We start from the raw sequence: 25,652 nt of genomic DNA, 5'->3' as shown, positions 1-25,652 counted from the left end.
CGCTGGCGTTGGCCGCTGACATCACGCTCCTCCACTTCGCAGCCGCGGCTCGAGGCTTCGCCCCGCTTCGCGAGAACGCCCACTCAGGTAAACGGATCCGGCGGGTTTGAGCCTCCTATGCTTAATGTACGACAATAAAACTGCGAAGTTACAATGAAAAACTTGTAGTGTACGAACGGTACTGTGCTCGTACTCGATATTGTCAACGTGTAACTGTGATCACAATGAGTGATACAGTTAAAAAAAAAGTTGCCTATGCGTAGTTCTTAGTTTAGCTGTTAGTTATTATTTATATATGAACACTTCAGCAAGAGATCTCTTTCATTAAGCAGGTTGGTCGCGGAACCGATGACAGCCAAGGAGGCAACCGTTGACACCCCAAGGGGAAACTAAGTGAATCAGGCGCGAAGGCGCTCGAGCGGACCTTGGCGTGCTTGGCAAAAGGGACGTCCCCTCGTTCATTCGACGCCACCGACGGGACGAGTAAGGCACGGCAGGCGCCAGGAGGTCCAAGGTGTTCATGAGAAAAAATAACTACGGCAACTTCGCGACACAACACTCCTACGGAATACAACTAAGCTTGTGAGCGAGCTAGCTTTTCTTCTACATGGCTGATACCACTGGTACTCGCGAAAAATACTTTTGAAGAATGCTGGTGGCCATATTTTTTTTTGCGACAGGGACATCCCCCTGTCAGCGAGGGGGCGATGCAGAAATCTGAGGGGGGGGGGGGGGTCAGGACATCCAGACATCCCCCGTGGATCCGCGCCTGAGTGCGCATGCCTTCATATTCTAGTGGAGAAACTTAAGGCTAAGCCGAAGGAACTGTGGAAGTAAGAAAAAAAAATACACACACACGCAATATAACGTTGTCAGTGCAGATGTAATTGAAAATATATGTAAGCATGAAAATCCAGAAGGTAAATCAGAAATGTTGGACGCAATTATTTTCAGTCACCGTTCTTAAGTCCAGTAAACAGAGGCGAAGGTTTGAAGAGCACCAAGGAATTGGCGCAAATGAATGCTATCGAAATTTCTGAAATATGCCTTTCAATTTTAGGAAATGCCTTGAAGTATGTCGCATTTTTTATTACTGCAGGAATTATCGCTTCCTGTTTGACGGCAGCAAGAAATCAGTGACCACACTTAAACAAACCGGTTCGGTGCCGCTTGCAGAAGAGCGCGCGCGCAGCAGCCGCCACCATGCATACAGAGAGTGTGAAAAATGAAATTTATTCTTCTAAAAGCGTAACAAAAACAGAACGCTTCTTTCAACAGGTACCACCACCGTTGCTCGCAGCCGTGGAAACGGAAGGCACAGCGATATATCATGCACAGAATGAGCCGTCGTAACGGCCGGCGGCACCCGCCCTGCCTGGACGGATAGACTACGCTATGGAGGCTACGCAGAGGCTTCTACGGGTGGCGCTGGGCCACACAGGACTTTGAGCAGACCCCGCGGTTGACTAGTGGTGTCCCCCCAAACCCCTGGAATGTCGAAGTAATAATGCCCTAAAGAGATTCTTCTTGGCGAGATTCCTACAGTCGGCTGGCCCAGCCAGCTAATGCCCAACAGAGGTATAAATAAAGGCTCTCTCTAACCAGTGATAAATAAGCGCGCTCTCAACAATGCCGGCGGCGGCGGCAGCAGCAACAACAACAATAAGGGTTAAAACATGCAGCGCTGTGATATGGGCCTTATTAAGTATAAGTATCAGCTCTGGTGGTGCGTCTTGGCGTGGGCGTTGAGGTTTCCGCGGTTGGCGAAGCCCTTGCCGCACACGGGGCAGCCGAACGGCTTCTCGCCCGTGTGCACGCTCATGTGCCGCTTGACGGTGGACTTCTGCGAGAAGGCCTTGCCGCACACGTGGCAGCCGAACGGCTTCTCGCCCGTGTGCGTGCGCATGTGGATCTTGATGCGCTCCTTGTCGGCGAACCGCTTGCCGCACACCTCGCACGGGAAGGGCCGCTCGCCCGTGTGCGAGCGCATGTGGCGCGTCAGCGACGTCTTCTGCGAGAAGCGGTGGCCGCACAGCGCGCACCCGAACGGCTTCTCGCCCGAGTGGGAGCGCATGTGCAGCTGGTGTACGTTGCGCGACGCCAGCTGCTTGCCGCACACCGTGCACTGGAAGGGCCTGCTGCCGCTGGCCGCCGGGCTGGGCGCCGCGCTCGTGGACGACTCCTCGGAGGACAGCAGCAGCAGCTCGTGCGGGGGCGGCGTGGCCCAGTCCTTGGCCTGCATGAGCGTCGAGACGGGCGGCAGCCGCAGCGGCTCGCCGTTGGTGGGCGGCGGCAGCCAGGGCTCTGGCAGATCCCCGGCCGCCTCGCTCATGGCCGCATGCTGGACTCAGTGGCGCCCGCACCCTGCAGCAGCACAACAGGCACGCGTCGATTGCGGTGCGCCACATGCTTTGCGAAAAAGCCAGTTTACACCACGGCCGCGTTCTTGTGCGCGCCGACCTGCTTAGTGTCGATCAGTCCCGAATTGTAACTCCTTCACTGGCAGCTCGACAATACTGTTGACCTAATCCAAATGTTACTCTGTACCTCTTTTTTTTTTCACCTTTATTCGAGTACCTGCTCAAACTTGGTCTCGAAAAAAAAAAAAAAAAAAAAAAAGTTGCGGCCTTGCCCGAAAGGCGAAGCATCGATTGCGATAGCAAATTATTAGACAGCTACACGGAGTAAGGATAGTAGTTTATCGGCCCTATAAACTCGTAAACATTCACTTACTATCTAAATTAACAAGCCTGGTGTCACGCACACACAGGCAAGCATGAACACATCTCACTGGATGACACTCGCTGTCAAGACGCTGGAGCACGGCAGCGAGCGAAGTGACCTTCAACGCAAACATGGCGCACCTTGGCATATACTCGGCTCACGGTGCGCGGCCAACATCAAGGCGACGGAGGCGGTGCGGAACAATCTTGGCGTCTTGAGATTATACCAGAAACTGTGCGCGGGCTACTTCCCTCCTCGCATAAGTAACGTGCACTTTTCTGAGCACACGAATGACTTAGTTGCAGTTATTGATGTAGCAATCCTGATAGCTGGCCATTTCAATGTTCCGTCTATTGTTTGGGATTCTTCACGCGCGACATCTGTGCCTTTATCATCTCCTCGATGTGATGCGCTGTTCTTTATCGAATTTCTTGGATTAAGGCAGTTTAACACGGCCCCAAATGCCGCTGGAAATGTTTTAGGTCTGATTCTGGCTAATTTCTGTGTTACTGAGTTTTCTGTTGCTGTTAGCGGTTTAGTTCCTGTTGACCAGTGGAATGTTCCACTCGAATTGTGTCGAGCGAGCCTATTCGCTCATTTGTTTTTCCAAACAGCGACTATCGAGGTCTTAACCACTATTTGAATGGTGCCGACTGGTCTGAATCGTACGGTGCCACAGATGTCAACAAAGCAGTTGGAATGCTTACTGATAATGTAAAATGTGCTTTGGAAGCCTTCATTCCGTGCAAAGAGTTTCGCCCTGCACGCTATCCCACGATGTTTTCCAAGGAATTACGCGGTTTACTTGGTAAAAAGCTAAGGTACCATAGGAAGTTTAAGAAAACAGAATCTGAGTAGTACGAAAAATTTAGCGTCTTGCGAAGCGAGGTGAAACGCGTAATGCGTAGATACAATGATGCGGCGGCCGCATTTCGATGGAGGCGAAATGCAAAAACGCCCATGTGCTTACGTTGTAGTGCACGTTAAAGAACCCCAGGTGGTCAAAATGAATCCGGAGCCCTCCACTACGGCGTGCCTCATAATCAAAACTGGTCTCGGCACGTAAAACCCCAGAAAAAAAGAGCAATGATGCATACATGAACTTTGTCAAAGAGCGCGTAAAATGCGATCCTAAACGTTTATGGACCTATGTAAAAGATTAGAGTTCTGAGCGAGCCGAAATTAATGTCATAAATCATCCTTCTCATGGCATTCTAAGAAACTGCGACAATATCGCCAATGCATTCGGTGAACACATTTTTTCGGTTTTCTTGATTACAGCGCAGGTAATTGGCAGCATATCTTCAGTGACCATTTCAATATTTAATGTTTTTCAGAACACGACATCGCGGCGGCCGTAAGTTGAATCCAAAGCATTCTCCTGCTTAGGACCGAATACTAAGTCTTTGTTATCAAAGGCTGATGTATTTTTGTTCATCTCCTTACATATGAATACTTTTATGAACTGGGACAACGATTGCATTCTCCCAACAAGAAGGAAACGTACTCGTACGCAAAGCAAGATATTGAAAAATGTTGCTTTGCATACGAGTGCGTTTCCTTCTTGTTGGAAGAATGCAATAGTTGTTCAGCATGATGTCGCTCCGTTTACCAAAGTGTTTGAAATAGCTATGTTTACACATCTGTCTTTAAGCATAAGATTAGTATATGCCAACATGGCTTTGTTGTCTGTGGAAGCAAACCTTGTTTTTCTTGATGCTGCGGGACCCACTGTTGCTAAACGGAGACAGTTAGACATAGTATACTTGGACCTGTCAAAAGCGTTTCATGTTGTTTCTCATGACCTTCTTATCCAAAAACTGTTGAGTTACGGCATTAGTACCAGCCTGTACCCGCTTGTCCCCGCGCCTGCGATGGTATTCCTAAATAAACGCATCACTGTTTTGATGATGTAATCTCACTACGAGGGAGGGAGCAGTCTACCTGACTGGAGCAGTATTTTTATTGCGATAGCAATTATATGGACACTCAAAAGCAGATTTCTGCCGTCGTCGTCGCCGTGCTGTTCCGTATGACGTCAATGGAGATGAAATCGTCGCCGCGCGCCGAACGCTGTATGTGCGAGTGAAAGGGCGCGAGGGACGCGCGCTTTCACGGGGAGTGAACGCACGGCGGAGAACAAACGCGCGTTCTGCGCTGTGCTCCCTTAAGGGCTGCAGAAGTAGGCGTCTCTTTCCTCCTTTACAATCACCATATATGTAGAGCAAACGTGCCTTCTTCCGACGCGCGAAAGGCCGTGGAGGAGGGGGAGGGAAGGGAGGCGACGTTTAGCTGCGGCACCAAGTGCCTATCTATATCTGAGGGTCCGGCAACAGTCACCAACGCCGCACGCATTTTGAGCGAACGCGGGCAAAACGCCGACGGCGTCGACAACAGTTCGGCGTGTTGCCGGTGCTGCTGTATGTCCAAGTTTATACAGCTGATAAAGCTAATATCATTGCTCCGTATAGCTCTCTACAAATTTGCTATCGCAATTGATGCTTCGCCTTTCAGGTGAAACTGCGACAACTTTTTTTTATTTCGGGTGTTGCTACGCTGCGCTCCGCAGCACCCCAACGACCGCCGCGGCACCGGCGTACAAACGCGAGCGGTATCCGCTTGTTTACACCACCACAGTTCACCGAGATCAAAAGCCACACCACCACTATACTGCAAGGATTTCCGCCACTAGAACAAACGCTACAACAATAAATCGCGGCCGGCGTTGGCCAGACACCGCCAGACAGTCAACGCGCCCTGAACGATTCGCTCCCTACGCACGTATATAGGAGCTGCGCTCGACAAGGTCGCTGCGCCCGGTCCTGGAGGTCCCTCCCCGGAGAGCCACGCTCAGTGCCTCAATAGTCCCTAAGCGATCATGTCCCTAGGCACCTAGGAGCTCCACGATTGCCATGACAACACGTGTTAAGCGGAAGTCTCCCCCGCTGTACCTACCACTAGCAATTGTAAAGTCCGCCAAGCGCTAGAACGAGCAGTCGCGAGAACAAAGGTCTCATGTAACCACCTCGTTGCGGGCCTGTGAGCATCTGCCGCGGTTGTAGAAAGGGGTGAAAAGTTGGGTTAAGTGCAACGCGGTAATAGAGGACACCTCAACCGCGTTGCACAGGGGGGTTGAGAGTTAGAATAGAGGAGAGAAAGATCGCAAGCGCATCCGACGCGCCGGAGGCGCGCGAAAGGGCAGGTCAAGTTTTAGACCCGGTCAATGACCCTGCAGTGCTGCCAGGTTTGGCTATATATAGCCAAATTGGCCAACGGAAAAAATTGTTTGGCGTCGACTTGGACGAGTTGGCTATGTGGCTATATTTGGGCTACTGAAAATCTGCGACTTGGCTCTGTTTGGGCTATAAGTGGCGCCCTAATCTACGCTCCAGAGGTGGCTCTGATCGGGCAGAAGCAAATCTCGAAGGCTGTGTTTTAGCTGGCTGAGCCGGCCGCGCGGCTGTGCGTGTATGCGTACGCGAAATGATTTTGGCCACCCAAGGTGGCCAAAATTAATCCGGAGTCCCCCACTGCGTCATGCCTCCCAATCATATCGTGGTTTTGGCACGTAAAACCCCAGCAATTATTAGAGTTTTAGAATAGGGGCCTCAAACGTATTAGGGCCCCCAAGAAATAGCTCGAGGCCACTGTGCATGCGAAAGACGGAAACTGTGTTCGGGTTTTGCGTCGAGCACGCTATTTCATCGATTTAGTGGGAGCCCCAAAAGCTGCCCCAAAAGCTTTCGTCAACAAACACAGCGGCGCCCATCGAAGTGACGGCTCTAACCTAGCACAAAACTGGGCTCGATTCGTGGTAATGCGTGAAGGTCGTAAGCTAGAAGTAGTGATTGCGGTTATCGCTTTCTCTAACTAACATGTGTAATGAAGATTGGTTCATTATACGCCGTTGATTCCGAATTCAATTGTCGATTTCATGGCTCGTAGGCCTATCACGGATTCACTTGGCTGGGTGAAGGTGCGTAAAGTTGGTTACTCAAAACTAAGCGCAACAAGTTGCATGTTGCTAATAGAATAAGTTTAAATTTTAATTAAAGGCGAAAACACGAAAGTGTAAATTACTTTTCGTATCATAAAATTCTATATTTTATTTTAACATTCATAACAGCTTTTCTTTGACGCCGTAGTGACGCTTCAAACGCAAAACGCCTACCTATTCCAAAACTTCACTCTTGCATGCCCCAATACTAACACCCGCAAAGCTCCTTGGGGCCCCAAACCTTAGGGGCCTCTGTTCTAAAACTTTATTAGCCATCAACGTGGTTTGCTTTTTGACAGTAACCGGTTTTCACAGCATTAAAATTGTTACCAATTTGTTGTTTACCATTGCTCTTTGTGCGCCGTCGTGGCTTTTACCATTTCGAGCGAGTTAGTTCGAGACGTGCTCGTCACCGAAAACGACTGCGCGCTTCTTACACTAGTGTGCCGGTTTGCGCAATAATATTTTAAAGCTCCGCTTACACCGATTCAGACAGTGAGTGGCATCTGTTGCCTGTCCCTTTTCTTAACGCATGTTCTTGGCGTGCGAGAGACCTAAGATGGTGGCCAGGTTTATTTATGTAAATTGGCACTCTATAGGTAGTGTGTGTCCCAGCTGATCTGTCCCAAGCTAATTGAAAAACAAAAACAAACAAAGAAAAACGACAAAACAAGATATGACGATGCGATAAATAACGCGAGATGTCATAGCGCGAAAGACTTGTTTTAGCTGTGAGCCGTGAGCACGTTGCCGTCGCAGATCGCTGGACAGCTGAACTTCTACGCCGTGGGTAAAGATAACGTGAGAGATCGATGACGCTGAACGTTATTTTGTGTTCACGACAGCTAAAAAGCAGAGTTCGTAGTTAATATTACTGTAAATAACTGAAAATAACTTAGTACTATCTGTCATAAAATAAAAGCACTGATGTCGCCCACTGCAGCGATTCGCTGGAACTTAAGAGCTACCGGGGCCAACCGAAAAGTGTTCTGTGCAAGCATGATGTCGCTGTTGTTGATGCAAAGGGCCGACTGTCACGGCGGCACGGACATTTTGTTACGACGGGTTGTGCAAAAAAGGATTGCCGTAGTCGAATGTGAAAATGTATACACAAATAAAATTGCAAATAAAACTGGCTATATTTGGCTACGAAATATTTTGCACTTTTTTTCTGTCTGGCTACATTTGGGCTACAACTTATCTACCTTTTGGCTACGCCACCTCGTCAGACCTGGAAACACTGCAATGAGGCCGGTGTCGTCAACGTAACGAAGCTCAGGAGGCCACGGTAGAGCTTCGCATGACTTGATGTGCAGCCCGAGGCCCCGCGGCGAGGAAGCGCTCAGCGGACGAGAGCTCGGGTGGAGAGGGTGCCCAAGGGCTGCCGCGCGGGAGGCCAATCAGGGCCGGTGGCGCATCCCGGTGACATGTTCTCGCGGGGCAAGTCGAATCCCGAGGGGGTGAAGCGCGGTTTGCGCGGGAAAGTAGGTCCGGCGCGCTAGCCATGTCCGCCATGTTGCCGTAACGGCGGTGGTTCCCGGAGATCGAGCTAAGCACGCGAGCTGGGGGACGAGGCGAGGGAAGGCACCTCGATCCCCACAAAACACGAATACATTGCTGGGAAGACATTTTTACAGGAGCAATTTAAGCCGTCTTATATCAAAATATGAAGGCCCTAGGGCCTTTTTTTATTATTTTATTGTTTGCTGTTGCCCCAAGGCGCGCGCGTGTCCAAAATTTAGAAAGACTCGGTTTTCAACATTCCCCTCAATGTTGCCTAGTACCAAAGTACAGCGAAACACCATCAGAATTGGAGGACGCTTAAGTTTCGCCTTTAAGAGTGGAACGCAATAGCATTCAAAGAGCCCTGGCTGCTTATCAGGCTTTTTTTTCCTATATTCAAATTACAACCCGACGCTATCACGCCTGCAAGTTGTGGTTAAGTCGTACTTTACGATTTTTCTGACGAATTTTACTTTGAGAAATTCAATTTATGTTCACTAACGCCTTGCACCACGCGGAGTGCCTGTTTGGTCGGGGTAGTTTGGGATGATGTGGTTCGGCATGATTATTTTCGCCAGACGCCGATGCTTAACATCGACGCCGGATTTTCTGCGACACGGCGCCCTTAACGCTATCGCGTTAAAAAGCAACTTGCCGCAAGTGGGGAACGATATCACGTCTTCGCATTAAGGCTGTTTCACATGGCGCGATTTTCACACAGCTACACAGCGAATTCCGTCGCTCAGCGACGGCCGCGGGCTCTCCGCGACGGGATTCCAACATGGTCGCTCCGATCGGAGCGATGTGGGCGGGGCAACGTGACGTAACAGTAAGCGCCGTTGAAATAGGCGCTTTCCTGTTTTACCGCGTGTTGGAAGCTCAGCGGAGCTATGTCGCGCACCAGTTTCGATGATGTTTTAACAGAGCGTACCCACCAGAGCTCAGGAGATTCATGAACCATTTTTGTTTTCTCCAGCTCACACAATTCTAAAAGGAGATGCTGCACGGGAGGCCGGGAGCAGACGCCGCCTTCGGCACGTACCCACTTGATCGGCACCGTCGTTCATCGCTACAAATTGGCACGTGCCAGGTCACTCAATGGTCGCTTCTTCTGCAGAAGCAAATATTCCTTCAGGAGAAAAGTTGTGGCCTCGATATACCAACGGGGTACTAAACGAAACCACCCCACCGGTGCCGCACTAGTCGCACGCTCATACTTGCGGTGTTGCGCAGCGTTTCACTCGCCGCGGTTGCAGACTAAGCGATCGTAAAGTCTCAACGCTTTAAACCATTCAACAATGGTGTACTCATTCTATTTTCAAATAATAATAAGAAAATTTTAATATATGGCTAGTTTCCACGTTGTTTTCATTTAGCGATGCAGGCTTGGGAGCAGGGGGCGACCTTGGGCGCCGCTGCGACGAAAATCACGCTGTCGCAGACGCATGTGAAAGCTGTCAGCGAAAATCGCTCTACGCGCGGCAGAACGATTTTTTTCGCCCCAATCACACCATGCGAAACAGCCTTTACGCGTGCGATGCTCTTACCGATTGAGCTACATCGGCGCCGTCTTACCATCCACTTTCTGGGGTACTTATGTTTTTACTACTAGAACTAGCACCCTGGGAGTGTCAGCCGTTTACATACAGTGCATCATATATATATTGATACGTATACATGTTTATCTTCATCCGGTGGCCGCTTTCCACCTTCTAACAAATGGTAAACGTTATCGCTCGCCGCAGGACGCGCCTGTATCGGAAGTTTCTAGAACGTTATCGATACTTCATTCCGTTGCCTGTTTTCACCGACGCTTATGTTTATCTGATTGTATGACCGACGCGAATTGCCTAGAACTTTCTGGAAGATCCGCGCATCAGGGATTAATCTGGAACCTTCGATGACTCAGGTATAAAAGCCGACGCGTTTCGCCGCTGATCAGATTTTCGACGATCGCCGACTGTGTTCGCCGCTATCGTTGTGCTGTGAGGGTAGTGTAGCTTGCTTTTGTGGGCACAGGTTCGCCCAATAAACAACCAGTTTCGTCATACACAGTTTTGCGACTGTTTTATTTACCGTCACTACTACGTGACAATATATATATATATATATATATATGATGTACTGTATGTAAATATGTGCAATAATAATTCACTGCACATAAAAGAATTCGGCAGACACACTTAATGCTGCTTACGTGTGCGAATGTGAAAGCATTATACCATTTGTAGACCTCAGAACGTCATGAACACGCTCATTTGATACACTCATGACGTGGCGCCACCCCATTGGCTGCGCCGTCACGTGCCCAATGACGCACGCACTAGGCACACTTTTGTCAGCCAAAGCCGTGGAACCGCCGTGGTGTCGAAGAAGCATGCTCGTCTCGCACTCCGGAGGCCCGGGCTTGATTCCCACCGATACCGAGATACACCAAATTTTATTTTCAAGGACATGACTTTAGTTTGTTTACAGGAACCTCGCTGAGAAAATTGAGGTCAATCCGAGCATTTGTTACGTGTTTTTACTTGCGCCATCGGCCATTTTTGGTACCACGTTTCGGTCACGTTGACGCCGACCGATTTTCGCGTAATGGGCATATAATGCTTTCGCAATAATAGTTTCTTTGTATAACATGCGGGTATTTAGTATTAATATTTATACACACACGCACGTGGTTCATGAGCCAATCACACTAAGAAAGCTTCGCTTTACGTAGCTGCCAACTGGAGTCTGCGTTTTTTTTTTTTTTTTTGCTTGGTAGCCACCTGAGGGCATTTCAATACCAGGGTTAGCCCGCGTCGCCCGGATATGGAGCAGGGGCGCATGTGCTTCAACAAGGCTCAACATTTGATTTTTAAACAACCAGTTCTGTCAACTGTTAGACTTAAAGCAGATTTATTAAACTTCACATTGTATTTAAAGTTGGTCGATTTTGGGAAAGTTAGGTTTTTTATAGTCTCAGGAGAATTTTGTTGATGGCAGACGAAAAGTGCAAGCATAAGGGCTTGCACCTTTCGCAGAGGCGCTCATTTAAAAGGCTCTTTGTTTTTAAGATATCTCATACAGCTTGCCGAGCAAGAAGATGTTTGCACGCACAGGACAACTATTTCCGCGGTTTCGTCGCTGAAATCCTTGATACTACCGATGAATATAAGGTGATCAGCAGCAAGAAACCTTACGCGTGCATAAAAAAAAAAAAAAAAAACACTTGAGGAAAGCACCAAGCGAAATAGTCGCCATGACCATGTATATTGTTGCCATCTCTGCTTATTTGGACAGTGTTGACAGAACAAGTATAACGGATTCTCGAGTTGCGAATACGCGGGTGCGACATGTTAGCGCGACGCAGCGGGAAACTCCTGCTGTGCAGAAGGACCCTGAGCGTCTCACAACGCTGGATTTATGAACGGAATCAATGTACTTGTCCAACCTTTTCTCCCACTGTTCGAAGCCGATGTGGAGCGCCTCAAGAGGGACCTTGACTGTCTCACAACGCTGGCTTGATGAACAGAATCAATGTACTTGCCCAACCTTTTCACCCACTGTTCGAAGCAACTGTGGAGCTCCTCAAGAAGGATCCCGATCGTCTCACAACGCTGGCTTGATATACGGAATTAATATACTTGTCTAACCTTTTCTCCCACTGTTCGAAGCCAATGTGGAGCTCCTCAAGAAGGACCTTGACTGTCTCACAACGCTGGCTTGATGAAAGGAATCAATATACTTGTCCACCCTTTTTTCCCACTGTTCGAAGCAACTGCGGAGCTCCTGAAGAAGGACCCTGACCATCTCACAACGCTGACTTGAATAAATATACTTGTCCAACCTTTTATCCCACTGTTCGAAGCAACTGTGGAGCTACTCAAGAAGGACCCTGACCATCTCACAACGCAGGCTTGATGAACGGAATCAATATACTTGTCCAACCTTTTCTCCCACTTTTCGAAGCAACTGTGGAGCTACTCAAGAAGGACCCTGACCATCTCACAACGCAGGCTTGATGAACGGAATCAATATACTTGTCCAACCTTTTCTCCCACTGTTCGAAGCAACTGTGGAGCTACTCAAGAAGGACCCTGACCATCTCACAACGCAGGCTTGATGAACGGAATCAATATACTTGTCCAACCTTTTCTCCCACTGTTCGAAGCAACTGCGGAGCTCCTCAAGAAGGACCCTGACCATCTCACAACGCAGGCTTGATGAACGGAATCAATATACTTGTCCAACCTTTTCTCCCACTGTTCGAAGCAGCTGTGGAGCTACTCAAGAAGGACCCTGACCATCTCACAACGCAGACTTGATGAACGGAATCAATATACTTGTCCAACCTTTTCTCCCACTGTTCGAAGCAACTGTGGAGCTCCTCAAGAAGGACGCTGACCATCTCACAACGCAGGCTTGATAAACAGAATCAATATACTTGTCCAACCTTTTCTCCCACTGTTGGAAGCAACTGTGGAGCTCCTCAAGAAGGACCCTGACCATCTCACAACACTGGCTTTATGAACGGAATCAACATACTTGTCCAACCTTTTCTCCCACTGTTCGAAGCAACTCTGGAGCTCCTCAAGAAGGACGCTGACCATCTCACAATGCTGGCTTGATAAACTTAATCAATATACTTGTCCAACCTTTGCTCCCACTGTTCGAAGCAACTGTGGAGCTCCTCAAGAAGGACCTTGACTGTCTCACAACGCTGGCTTGATGAAAAGAATCAATATACTTGTCCACCATTTTTTCCCACTGTTCGAAGCAGCTGCGGAGCTCCTGAAGAAGGACCCGGACCATTTCACAACGCTGACTTGAATAAATATACTTATCCAACCTTTTCTCGCACTGTTCGAACTGTGGAGCTCCTCAAGAAGGACCCTGACCATCTCACAACGCTGGCCTTATGAACGGAATCAATATACTTGTCCAACCTTTTCTCCCACTGTTCGAAGCAACTGCGGAGCTCCTGAAGAAGGACCCTGACCATCTCAAAACGCTGGCTTTATGAACGGAATCAATATACTTGTCCACCCTTTTTTCTCACTGTTCAAAGCAACTGCTGAGCTCCTCAAGAAGGACCTTGACTGTCTCACAACGCTGGCTTGATGAAAGGAATCAATATGCTTGTCCACCCTTTTTTCCCACTGTTCGAAGTAACTGCGGAGCTCCTCAAGAAGGACCCTGACCATCTCGCAATGCAGGCTTGATGAACGGAATTAATATATTTGTCTAACCTTTTCTCCCACTGTTCGAAGCAACTGTGGAGCTCCTCAAGAAGGACCCTGACCATCTCACAACGCTGGCCTTATGAACGGAATCAATATACTTGTCCACCCTTTTCTACCACTGTTCGAAGCAACTGTGGAGCTCCTCAAGGAGGACCCTGACCATCTCACAACGCTGCCTTATGAACGGAATCAATATACTTGTCCACCCTTTTCTCCCACTGTTCGAAGCAACTGTGGAGCTCCTCAAGAAGGACCCTGACCATCTCACAACGCTGGCTTTATGAACGGAATCAATATACTTGTCCACCCTTTTCTCCCACAGTTCGAAGCAACTGTGGAGCTCCTCAAGAAGGACCCTTACCATCTCACAACGCTGGCCTTATGAACGGAATCAATATACTTGTCCACCCTTTTCTCCCACTGTTCGAAGCAACTCTGGAGCTCCTCATGAAGGACCCTGACCATCTCACAACGCTGGCCTTATGAACGGAATCAATATACTTGTCCACCCTTTTCTCCCACTGTTCGAAGCAACTGTGGAGCTCCTCAAGAAGGACCCTGACCATCTCACAACGCTGGCCTTATGAACGGAATCAATATACTTGTCCACCCTTTTCTCCCACTGTTCGAAGCAACTGTGGAGCTCCTCAAGAAGGACCCTCACCATCTCGCAACGCAGGCTTGATGAACGGAATCAATATACTTGACCAACCTTTTTTCCCACTGTTAGAAGCAACTGCGGAGCTCTTGAAGAAGGACCCTGACCATCTCACAACGCTGGCTTTATGAACGGAATCAATATACTTGTCCACCCTTTTCTCCCACTGTTCGAAGCAACTGTGGAGCTCCTCAAGAAGGACCCTGACCATCTCGCAACGCAGGCTTGATGAACGGAATCAATATACTTGACCAACCTTTTCTCCGACTGTTCGAAGCAACTGTGGAGCTCCTCAAGAAGGAACCTGACCATCTCACAACGCAGGCTTGATGAACGGAATCAATATACTTGTCCAACCTTTTCTCCCACTGTTCGAAGCAACTGTGGAGCTCCTCAAGAAGGACCCTGATCATCTCAAACGCAGGCTTAATGAACGGAATCAATATACTTGTCTAACCCTTTCTCCGACTGTTCGAAGCCGATGTGGAGCTCCTCAAGAAGGACCTTGACTGTCTCACAACGCTGGCTTGATATACGAAATTAATATACTTGTCTAACCTTTTCTCCCACTGTTCGAAGCAACTGTGGAGCTCCTCAAGAAGGATCCTGATCGTCTCACAACGCTGGCTTGATATACGGAATTAATATACTGGTCTAACCTTTTCTCCCACTGTTCGAAGCCGATGTGGAGCTCCTCAAGAAGGACCTTGACTGTCTCACAACGCTGGCTTGATTCAAGGAATCAATATACTTGTCCACACTTTTTTTCCCACTGTTCGAAGCAACTGCTGAGCTCTTGAAGAAGGACCCTGACCATCTCACAACGCAGGTTTGATGAACGGAATCAATATACTTGTCCAACCTTTTCTCCCACTGTTCGAAGGAACTGTGGAGCTCCTCAAGAAGGATCCTGATCGTCTCACAACGCTGGCTTGATAAACGGAATTAATATACTTGTCTAACCTTTTCTCCCACTGTTCGAAGCCGATGTGGAGCTCCTCAAGAAGGACCTTGACTGTGTCACAACGCTGGCTTGATCAAAGGAATCAATATACTTGTCCACCCTTTTTTTCCCACTGTTCGAAGCAACTGCGGAGCTCTTGAAGGACCCTGACCATCTCACAACGCTGGCTTTATGAACGGAATCAATATACTTGTCCACCTTTTTTTCCCCACTGTTCGAAGCAACTGTGGAGCTCCTCAAGAAGTACCCTGACCATCTCACAAAGCTGGCTTGATGAACGGAATCAATATAATTGTACAACCTCTTCTGCCATTGTTCGAAGCAACTGTGGAGTTCCTCAAGAAGGACCCTGACCATCTCACAACGCTGGCTTTATGAACGGAATCAATATACTTGTCCAACCTTTTCTCCCACTGTTCGAAGCAACTGTGGAGCTCCTCAAGAAGGATTCTGATCGTCTCACAACGTTGGCTTGATATACGGAATTATTATATTTGTCTAACCTTTTCTCCCACTGTTCGAAGCAACTGTGGAGCTCCTCAAGAAGCATCCTGATCGTCTCACAACGCTGGCTTGATATACGAAATTAATATACTTGTCTAACCTTTTCTCCCACTGTTCGAAGCAACTGTGGAGCTCCTCAAGAAGGATCCTGATCGTCTCACAACGCTGGCTTGATATACGGAATTAATGTACTTGTCTAACCTTTTCTCCCACTGTTCGAAGCCGATGTGGAGCTCCTCAAGAAGGACCTTGACTGTCTCACAACGCTGGCTTTATGAACGGAATCAATATACTTGTCTACCCTTTTCTCCCACTGTTCGAAGCAACTGTGGAGCTCCTCAAGAAGGACCCTGACCATCTCGCAACGCAGGCTTGATGAACGGAATGAATATACTTGACCAACCTTTTCTCCGACTGTTCGAAGCAACTGTGGAGCTCCTCAAGAAGGACCCTGACCATCTCACAACGCAGGCTTGATGAACGGAATCAATATACTCGTCCAACCTTTTCTCCCACTGTTCGAAGCAACTGTGGAGCTCCTCAAGAAGGACCCTGATCATCTCAAACGCAGGCTTAATGAACGGAATCAATATACTTGTATAACCCTTTCTCCGACTGTTCGAAGCAGATGTGGAGCTCCTCAAGAAGGACCTTGACTGTCTCACAACGCCGGCTTGATGAAAGGAATCAATATACTTGTCCACTTTTTTTCCCACTGTTCGAAGCAACTGCGGAGCTCCTGAAGAAGGACCCTGACCATCTCAAAACGCTGGCTTTATGAACGGAATCAATATACTTGTCCACCCTTTTTTCTCACTGTTCGAAGCAACTGCTGAGCTCCTCAAGAAGGACCCTGACCATCTCAAAACGCTGGCTTTATGAACGGAATCAATATACTTGTCCAACCTTTTCTCCCACTGTTCGAAGCAACTGTGGAGCTCCTCAAGAAGGACCCTGACCATCTCATACGCAGGCTTGATGAACGGAATCAATATACTTGTCCAACCTTTTCTCCCGCTGTTCGAAGCAACTGTGGAGCTCCTCAAGAAGGACCCTGACCATTTCACAACGCAGGCTTGATGAACGGAATCAATATACTTGTCCAACCTTTTCTCCCACTGTTCGAAGCAACTGTGGAGCTCCTCAAGAAGGACCCTGACCATCTCACAACGCAGGCTTGATGAACGGAATCAATATACTTGTCTAACCTTTTCTCCCGCTGTTCGAAGCAACTGTGGAGCTCCTCAAGAAGGACCCTGATCATCTCACAAAGCTGGCTTTACGAACGGAATCAATATACTTGTCCAACCTTTTCTCCCATTGTTCGAAGCAACTGTGGAGCTCCTCAAGAAGGATCCTGATCGTCTCACAACGCTGGCTTGATATACGGAATTAATATACTTGTCTAACCTTTTCTCCCACTGTTCGAAGCCGATGTGGAGCTCCTCAAGAAGGACCTTGACTGTGTCACAACGCTGGCTTGATCAAAAGAATCAATATACTTGTCCACCCTTTTTTCCCACTGTTCGAAGCAACTGCGGAGCTCTTGAAGGACCCTGACCATCTCACAACGCTGGCTTTATGAACGGAATCAATATACTTGTCCACCTTTTTTTCCCCACTGTTCGAAGCAACTGTGGAGCTCCTCAAGAAGTACCCTGACCATCTCACAAAGCTGGCTTGATGAACGGAATCAATATAATTGTACAACCTCTTCTGCCATTGTTCGAAGCAACTGTGGAGTTCCTCAAGAAGGACCCTGACCATCTCACAACGCTGGCTTTATGAACGGAATCAATATACTTGTCCAACCTTTTCTCCCACTGTTCGAATAAACTGTGCAGCTCCTCAAGGAGGACCCTGACCATCACACAACGCTGGCCTTATGAACGGAATCAATATACTTGTCCAACCTTTTCTCCCACTGTTCGAAGCAACTGTGGAGCTCCTCAAGAAGGATTCTGATCGTCTCACAACGTTGGCTTGATATACGGAATTAATATATTTGTCTAACCTTTTCTCCCACTGTTCGAAGCAACTGTGGAGCTCCTCAAGAAGCATCCTGATCGTCTCACAACGCTGGCTTGATATACGAAATTAATATACTTGTCTAACCTTTTCTCCCACTGTTCGAAGCAACTGTGGAGCTCCTCAAGAAGGATCCTGATCGTCTCACAACGCTGGCTTGATATACGGAATTAATGTACTTGTCTAACCTTTTCTCCCACTGTTCGAAGCCGATGTGGAGCTCCTCAAGAAGGACCTTGACTGTCTCACAACGCTGGCTTTATGAACGGAATCAATATACTTGTCCACCCTTTTCTCCCACTGTTCGAAGCAACTGTGGAGCTCCTCAAGAAGGACCCTGACCATCTCGCAACGCAGGCTTGATGAACGGAATGAATATACTTGACCAACCTTTTCTCCGACTGTTCGAAGCAACTGTGGAGCTCCTCAAGAAGGACCCTGACCATCTCACAACGCAGGCTTGATGAACGGAATCAATATACTCGTCCAACCTTTTCTCCCACTGTTCGAAGCAACTGTGGAGCTCCTCAAGAAGGACCCTGATCATCTCAAACGCAGGCTTAATGAACGGAATCAATATACTTGTCTAACCCTTTCTCCGACTGTTCGAAGCAGATGTGGAGCTCCTCAAGGACCTTGACTGTCTCACAACGCTGGCTTGATGAAAGGAATCAATATACTTGTCCACCTTTTTTCCCACTGTTCGAAGCAACTGCGGAGCTCCTGAAGAAGGACCCTGACCATCTCAAAACGCTGGCTTTATGAACGGAATCAATATACTTGTCCACCCTTTTTTCTCACTGTTCAAAGCAACTGCTGAGCTCCTCAAGAAGGACCCTGACCATCTCAAAACGCTGGCTTTATGAACGGAATCAATATACTTGTCCAACCTTTTCTCCCACTGTTCGAAGCAACTGTGGAGCTCCTCAAGAAGGACCCTGACCATTTCACAACGCAGGCTTGATGAACGGAATCAATATACTTGTCCAACCTTTTCTCCCACTGTTCGAAGCAACTGTGGAGCTCCTCAAGAAGGACCCTGACCATCTCACAACGCAGGCTTGATGAACGGAATCAATATACTTGTCCAACCTTTTCTCCCGCTGTTCGAAGCAACTGTGGAGCTCCTCAAGAAGGACCCTGATCATCTCACAAAGCTGGCTTTACGAACGGAATCAATATACTTGTCCAACCTTTTCTCCCATTGTTCGAAGAAACTGTGGAGCTCCTCAAGAAGGATCCTGATCGTCTCACAACGCTGGCTTGATATACGGAATTAATATACTTGTCTAACCTTTTCTCCCACTGTTCGAAGCCGATGTGGAGCTCCTCAAGAAGGACCTTGACTGTGTCACAACGCTGGCTTGATCAAAAGAATCAATATACTTGTCCACCCTTTTTTCCCACTGTTCGAAGCAACTGCGGAGCTCTTGAAGGACCCTGACCATCTCACAACGCTGGCTTTATGAACGGAATCAATATACTTGTCCACCTTTTTTTCCCCACTGTTCGAAGCAACTGTGGAGCTCCTCAAGAAGTACCCTGACCATCTCACAAAGCTGGCTTGATGAACGGAATCAATATAATTGTACAACCTCTTCTGCCATTGTTCGAAGCAACTGTGGAGTTCCTCAAGAAGGACCCTGACCATCTCACAACGCTGGCTTTATGAACGGAATCAATATACTTGTCCAACCTTTTCTCCCACTGTTCGAATCAACTGTGCAGCTCCTCAAGGAGGACCCTGACCATCACACAACGCTGGCCTTATGAACGGAATCAATATACTTGTCCAACCTTTTCTCCCACTGTTCGAAGCAACTGTGGAGCTCCTCAAGAAGGATTCTGATCGTCTCACAACGTTGGCTTGATATACGGAATTAATATATTTGTCTAACCTTTTCTCCCACTGTTCGAAGCAACTGTGGAGCTCCTCAAGAAGCATCCTGATCGTCTCACAACGCTGGCTTGATATACGAAATTAATATACTTGTCTAACCTTTTCTCCCACTGTTCGAAGCAACTGTGGAGCTCCTCAAGAAGGATCCTGATCGTCTCACAACGCTGGCTTGATATACGGAATTAATGTACTTGTCTAACCTTTTCTCCCACTGTTCGAAGCCGATGTGGAGCTCCTCAAGAAGGACCTTGACTGTCTCACAACGCTGGCTTTATGAACGGAATCAATATACTTGTCCACCCTTTTCTCCCACTGTTCGAAGCAACTGTGGAGCTCCTCAAGAAGGACCCTGACCATCTCGCAACGCAGGCTTGATGAACGGAATGAATATACTTGACCAACCTTTTCTCCGACTGTTCGAAGCAACTGTGGAGCTCCTCAAGAAGGACCCTGACCATCTCACAACGCAGGCTTGATGAACGGAATCAATATACTCGTCCAACCTTTTCTCCCACTGTTCGAAGCAACTGTGGAGCTCCTCAAGAAGGACCCTGATCATCTCAAACGCAGGCTTAATGAACGGAATCAATATACTTGTCTAACCCTTTCTCCGACTGTTCGAAGCAGATGTGGAGCTCCTCAAGGTCCTTGACTGTCTCACAACGCTGGCTTGATGAAAGGAATCAATATACTTGTCCACCTTTTTTCCCACTGTTCGAAGCAACTGCGGAGCTCCTGAAGAAGGACCCTGACCATCTCAAAACGCTGGCTTTATGAACGGAATCAATATACTTGTCCACCCTTTTTTCTCACTGTTCAAAGCAACTGCTGAGCTCCTCAAGAAGGACCCTGACCATCTCAAAACGCTGGCTTTATGAACGGAATCAATATACTTGTCCAACCTTTTCTCCCACTGTTCGAAGCAACTGTGGAGCTCCTCAAGAAGGACCCTGACCATCTCATACGCAGGCTTGATGAACGGAATCAATATACTTGTCCAACCTTTTCTCCCGCTGTTCGAAGCAACTGTGGAGCTCCTCAAGAAGGACCCTGACCATTTCACAACGCAGGCTTGATGAACGGAATCAATATACTTGTCCAACCTTTTCTCCCACTGTTCGAAGCAACTGTGGAGCTCCTCAAGAAGGACCCTGACCATCTCACAACGCAGGCTTGATGAACGGAATCAATATACTTGTCCAACCTTTTCTCCCGCTGTTCGAAGCAACTGTGGAGCTCCTCAAGAAGGACCCTGATCATCTCACAAAGCTGGCTTTACGAACGGAATCAATATACTTGTCCAACCTTTTCTCCCATTGTTCGAAGCAACTGTGGAGCTCCTCAAGAAGCACCCTGACCATCGCACAACGCAGGCTTGATGAACGGAATCAATATACTTGTCCAACCTTTTCTCCCACTGTTCGAAGCAACTGTGGAGCTCCTCAAGAAGGACCCTGACCATCTCACAACGCAGGCTTGATGAACGGAATCAATATACTTGTCCAACCTTTTCTCCCGCTGTTCGAAGCAACTGTGGAGCTCCTCAAGAAGGACCCTGATCATCTCACAAAGCTGGCTTTACGAACGGAATCAATATACTTGTCCAACCTTTTCTCCCATTGTTCGAAGCAACTGTGGAGCTCCTCAAGAAGGATCCTGATCGTCTCACAACGCTGGCTTGATATACGGAATTAATATACTTGTCTAACCTTTTCTCCCACTGTTCGAAGCCGATGTGGAGCTCCTCAAGAAGGACCTTGACTGTGTCACAACGCTGGCTTGATCAAAAGAATCAATATACTTGTCCACCCTTTTTTCCCACTGTTCGAAGCAACTGCGGAGCTCTTGAAGGACCCTGACCATCTCACAACGCTGGCTTTATGAACGGAATCAATATACTTGTCCACCTTTTTTTCCCCACTGTTCGAAGCAACTGTGGAGCTCCTCAAGAAGTACCCTGACCATCTCACAAAGCTGGCTTGATGAACGGAATCAATATAATTGTACAACCTCTTCTGCCATTGTTCGAAGCAACTGTGGAGTTCCTCAAGAAGGACCCTGACCATCTCACAACGCTGGCTTTATGAACGGAATCAATATACTTGTCCAACCTTTTCTCCCACTGTTCGAATCAACTGTGCAGCTCCTCAAGGAGGACCCTGACCATCACACAACGCTGGCCTTATGAACGGAATCAATATACTTGTCCAACCTTTTCTCCCACTGTTCGAAGCAACTGTGGAGCTCCTCAAGAAGGATTCTGATCGTCTCACAACGTTGGCTTGATATACGGAATTAATATATTTGTCTAACCTTTTCTCCCACTGTTCGAAGCAACTGTGGAGCTCCTCAAGAAGCATCCTGATCGTCTCACAACGCTGGCTTGATATACGAAATTAATATACTTGTCTAACCTTTTCTCCCACTGTTCGAAGCAACTGTGGAGCTCCTCAAGAAGGATCCTGATCGTCTCACAACGCTGGCTTGATATACGGAATTAATGTACTTGTCTAACCTTTTCTCCCACTGTTCGAAGCCGATGTGGAGCTCCTCAAGAAGGACCTTGACTGTCTCACAACGCTGGCTTTATGAACGGAATCAATATACTTGTCCACCCTTTTCTCCCACTGTTCGAAGCAACTGTGGAGCTCCTCAAGAAGGACCCTGACCATCTCGCAACGCAGGCTTGATGAACGGAATGAATATACTTGACCAACCTTTTCTCCGACTGTTCGAAGCAACTGTGGAGCTCCTCAAGAAGGACCCTGACCATCTCACAACGCAGGCTTGATGAACGGAATCAATATACTCGTCCAACCTTTTCTCCCACTGTTCGAAGCAACTGTGGAGCTCCTCAAGAAGGACCCTGATCATCTCAAACGCAGGCTTAATGAACGGAATCAATATACTTGTCTAACCCTTTCTCCGACTGTTCGAAGCAGATGTGGAGCTCCTCAAGGACCTTGACTGTCTCACAACGCTGGCTTGATGAAAGGAATCAATATACTTGTCCACCTTTTTTCCCACTGTTCGAAGCAACTGCGGAGCTCCTGAAGAAGGACCCTGACCATCTCAAAACGCTGGCTTTATGAACGGAATCAATATACTTGTCCACCCTTTTTTCTCACTGTTCAAAGCAACTGCTGAGCTCCTCAAGAAGGACCCTGACCATCTCAAAACGCTGGCTTTATGAACGGAATCAATATACTTGTCCAACCTTTTCTCCCACTGTTCGAAGCAACTGTGGAGCTCCGCAAGAAGGACCCTGACCATCTCATACGCAGGCTTGATGAACGGAATCAATATACTTGTCCAACCTTTTCTCCCGCTGTTCGAAGCAACTGTGGAGCTCCTCAAGAAGGACCCTGACCATTTCACAACGCAGGCTTGATGAACGGAATCAATATACTTGTCCAACCTTTTCTCCCACTGTTCGAAGCAACTGTGGAGCTCCTCAAGAAGGACCCTGACCATCTCACAACGCAGGCTTGATGAACGGAATCAATATACTTGTCCAACCTTTTCTCCCGCTGTTCGAAGCAACTGTGGAGCTCCTCAAGAAGGACCCTGATCATCTCACAAAGCTGGCTTTACGAACGGAATCAATATACTTGTCCAACCTTTTCTCCCATTGTTCGAAGCAACTGTGGAGCTCCTCAAGAAGCACCCTGACCATCGCACAACGCAGGCTTGATGAACGGAATCAATATACTTGTCCAACCTTTTCTCCCACTGTTCGAAGCAACTGTGGAGCTCCTCAAGAAGGACCCTGACCATCTCACAACGCTGACTTGAATAAATATACTTGTCCAACCTTTTCTCGTACTGTTCGAAGGAACTGTGGAGCTCTTGAGGAAGGACCTTGACCGTCTCACAATGCTGGCTTGATAAACTTAATCATTATACTTGTCCAACCTTTTCTCCCGCTGTTCGAAGCAACTGTGGAGCTCCTCAAGAAGGACCCTGACCATCTTAAACGCAGGCTTGATGAACGGAATCAATATACTTGTCCAACCTTTTCTCCCACAGTTCGAAGGAACTGTGGAGCTCCTCAAGAAGGACCCTGACCATCTTAAACGCAGGCTTGATGAACGGAATCAATATACTTGTCGAACCTTTTCTCCCACTGTTCGAAGCAATTGTGGAGCTCCTCAAGAAGGAACATGACTGTCTCACAACGCTTGCTTGATGAAAGGAATCAATATGCTTGTCCACTCTTTTCTCCCACTGTTAGAAGCAACTGTGGAGCTCCTCAAGAAGGACCCTGACCATCTCACAACGCTGGCTTTATGAACGGAATCAATATACTTGTCCACCCTTTTCTCCCACTGTTCGAAGCAACTCTGGAGCTCCTCAAGAAGGACCCTGACCATCTCACAACGCTGGATTTATGAACGGAATCAATATACTTGTACAACCTTTTCTCCCACTGTTCGAAGCAACTGTGCAGCTCCTCAAGGAGGACCCTGACCATCACACAACGCTGGCCTTATGAACGGAATCAATATACTTGTCCAACCTTTTCTCCCACTGTTCGAAGCAACTGTGGAGCTCCTCAAGAAGGATTCTGATCGTCTCACAACGTTGGCTTGATATACGGAATTAATATATTTGTCTAACCTTTTCTCCCACTGTTCGAAGCAACTGTGGAGCTCCTCAAGAAGCATCCTGATCGTCTCACAACGCTGGCTTGATATACGAAATTAATATACTTGTCTAACCTTTTCTCCCACTGTTCGAAGCAACTGTGGAGCTCCTCAAGAAGGATCCTGATCGTCTCACAACGCTGGCTTGATATACGGAATTAATGTACTTGTCTAACCTTTTCTCCCACTGTTCGAAGCCGATGTGGAGCTCCTCAAGAAGGACCTTGACTGTCTCACAACGCTGGCTTTATGAACGGAATCAATATACTTGTCCACCCTTTTCTCCCACTGTTCGAAGCAACTGTGGAGCTCCTCAAGAAGGACCCTGACCATCTCGCAACGCAGGCTTGATGAACGGAATGAATATACTTGACCAACCTTTTCTCCGACTGTTCGAAGCAACTGTGGAGCTCCTCAAGAAGGACCCTGACCATCTCACAACGCAGGCTTGATGAACGGAATCAATATACTCGTCCAACCTTTTCTCCCACTGTTCGAAGCAACTGTGGAGCTCCTCAAGAAGGACCCTGATCATCTCAAACGCAGGCTTAATGAACGGAATCAATATACTTGTCTAACCCTTTCTCCGACTGTTCGAAGCAGATGTGGAGCTCCTCAAGGACCTTGACTGTCTCACAACGCTGGCTTGATGAAAGGAATCAATATACTTGTCCACCTTTTTTCCCACTGTTCGAAGCAACTGCGGAGCTCCTGAAGAAGGACCCTGACCATCTCAAAACGCTGGCTTTATGAACGGAATCAATATACTTGTCCACCCTTTTTTCTCACTGTTCGAAGCAACTGCTGAGCTCCTCAAGAAGGACCCTGACCATCTCAAAACGCTGGCTTTATGAACGGAATCAATATACTTGTCCAACCTTTTCTCCCACTGTTCGAAGCAACTGTGGAGCTCCTCAAGAAGGACCCTGACCATCTCATACGCAGGCTTGATGAACGGAATCAATATACTTGTCCAACCTTTTCTCCCGCTGTTCGAAGCAACTGTGGAGCTCCTCAAGAAGGACCCTGACCATTTCACAACGCAGGCTTGATGAACGGAATCAATATACTTGTCCAACCTTTTCTCCCACTGTTCGAAGCAACTGTGGAGCTCCTCAAGAAGGACCCTGACCATCTCACAACGCAGGCTTGATGAACGGAATCAATATACTTGTCCAACCTTTTCTCCCGCTGTTCGAAGCAACTGTGGAGCTCCTCAAGAAGGACCCTGATCATCTCACAAAGCTGGCTTTACGAACGGAATCAATATACTTGTCCAACCTTTTCTCCCATTGTTCGAAGCAACTGTGGAGCTCCTCAAGAAGCACCCTGACCATCGCACAACGCAGGCTTGATGAACGGAATCAATATACTTGTCCAACCTTTTCTCCCACTGTTCGAAGCAACTGTGGAGCTCCTCAAGAAGGACCCTGACCATCTCACAACGCTGACTTGAAGAAATATACTTGTCCAACCTTTTCTCGTACTGTTCGAAGGAACTGT

At 47.9% G+C, this 25,652-nt stretch overlaps 1 protein-coding gene across 3 annotated transcripts in view; it reads right to left on the bottom strand.

Annotated features, from left to right (window-relative positions):
• Positions 1–1,219: 1,219 nt before the first annotated feature.
• LOC119449340 (gastrula zinc finger protein XlCGF49.1-like) overlaps positions 1,220–25,652 on the bottom strand; it is a 127,938-nt gene continuing 103,505 nt past the window's right edge. For all 3 annotated transcript variants that reach the window (XM_037712506.2, XM_037712505.2, XM_049666739.1), the window contains one exon: positions 1,220–2,364. In XM_037712506.2, the coding sequence (XP_037568434.1) occupies positions 1,715–2,332 (618 nt within the window). In that variant the 5' untranslated portion in view covers positions 2,333–2,364 and the 3' untranslated portion in view covers positions 1,220–1,714. The remainder of the gene's footprint in view (positions 2,365–25,652) is intronic.

The sequence above is a fragment of the Dermacentor silvarum genome, chromosome 4 (genome assembly GCF_013339745.2).
Source record: "Dermacentor silvarum isolate Dsil-2018 chromosome 4, BIME_Dsil_1.4, whole genome shotgun sequence".
NCBI classification, from domain to species: Eukaryota; Metazoa; Arthropoda; class Arachnida; order Ixodida; family Ixodidae; genus Dermacentor; species Dermacentor silvarum.
This window is presented reverse-complemented; position numbering and strand designations above follow the sequence as displayed.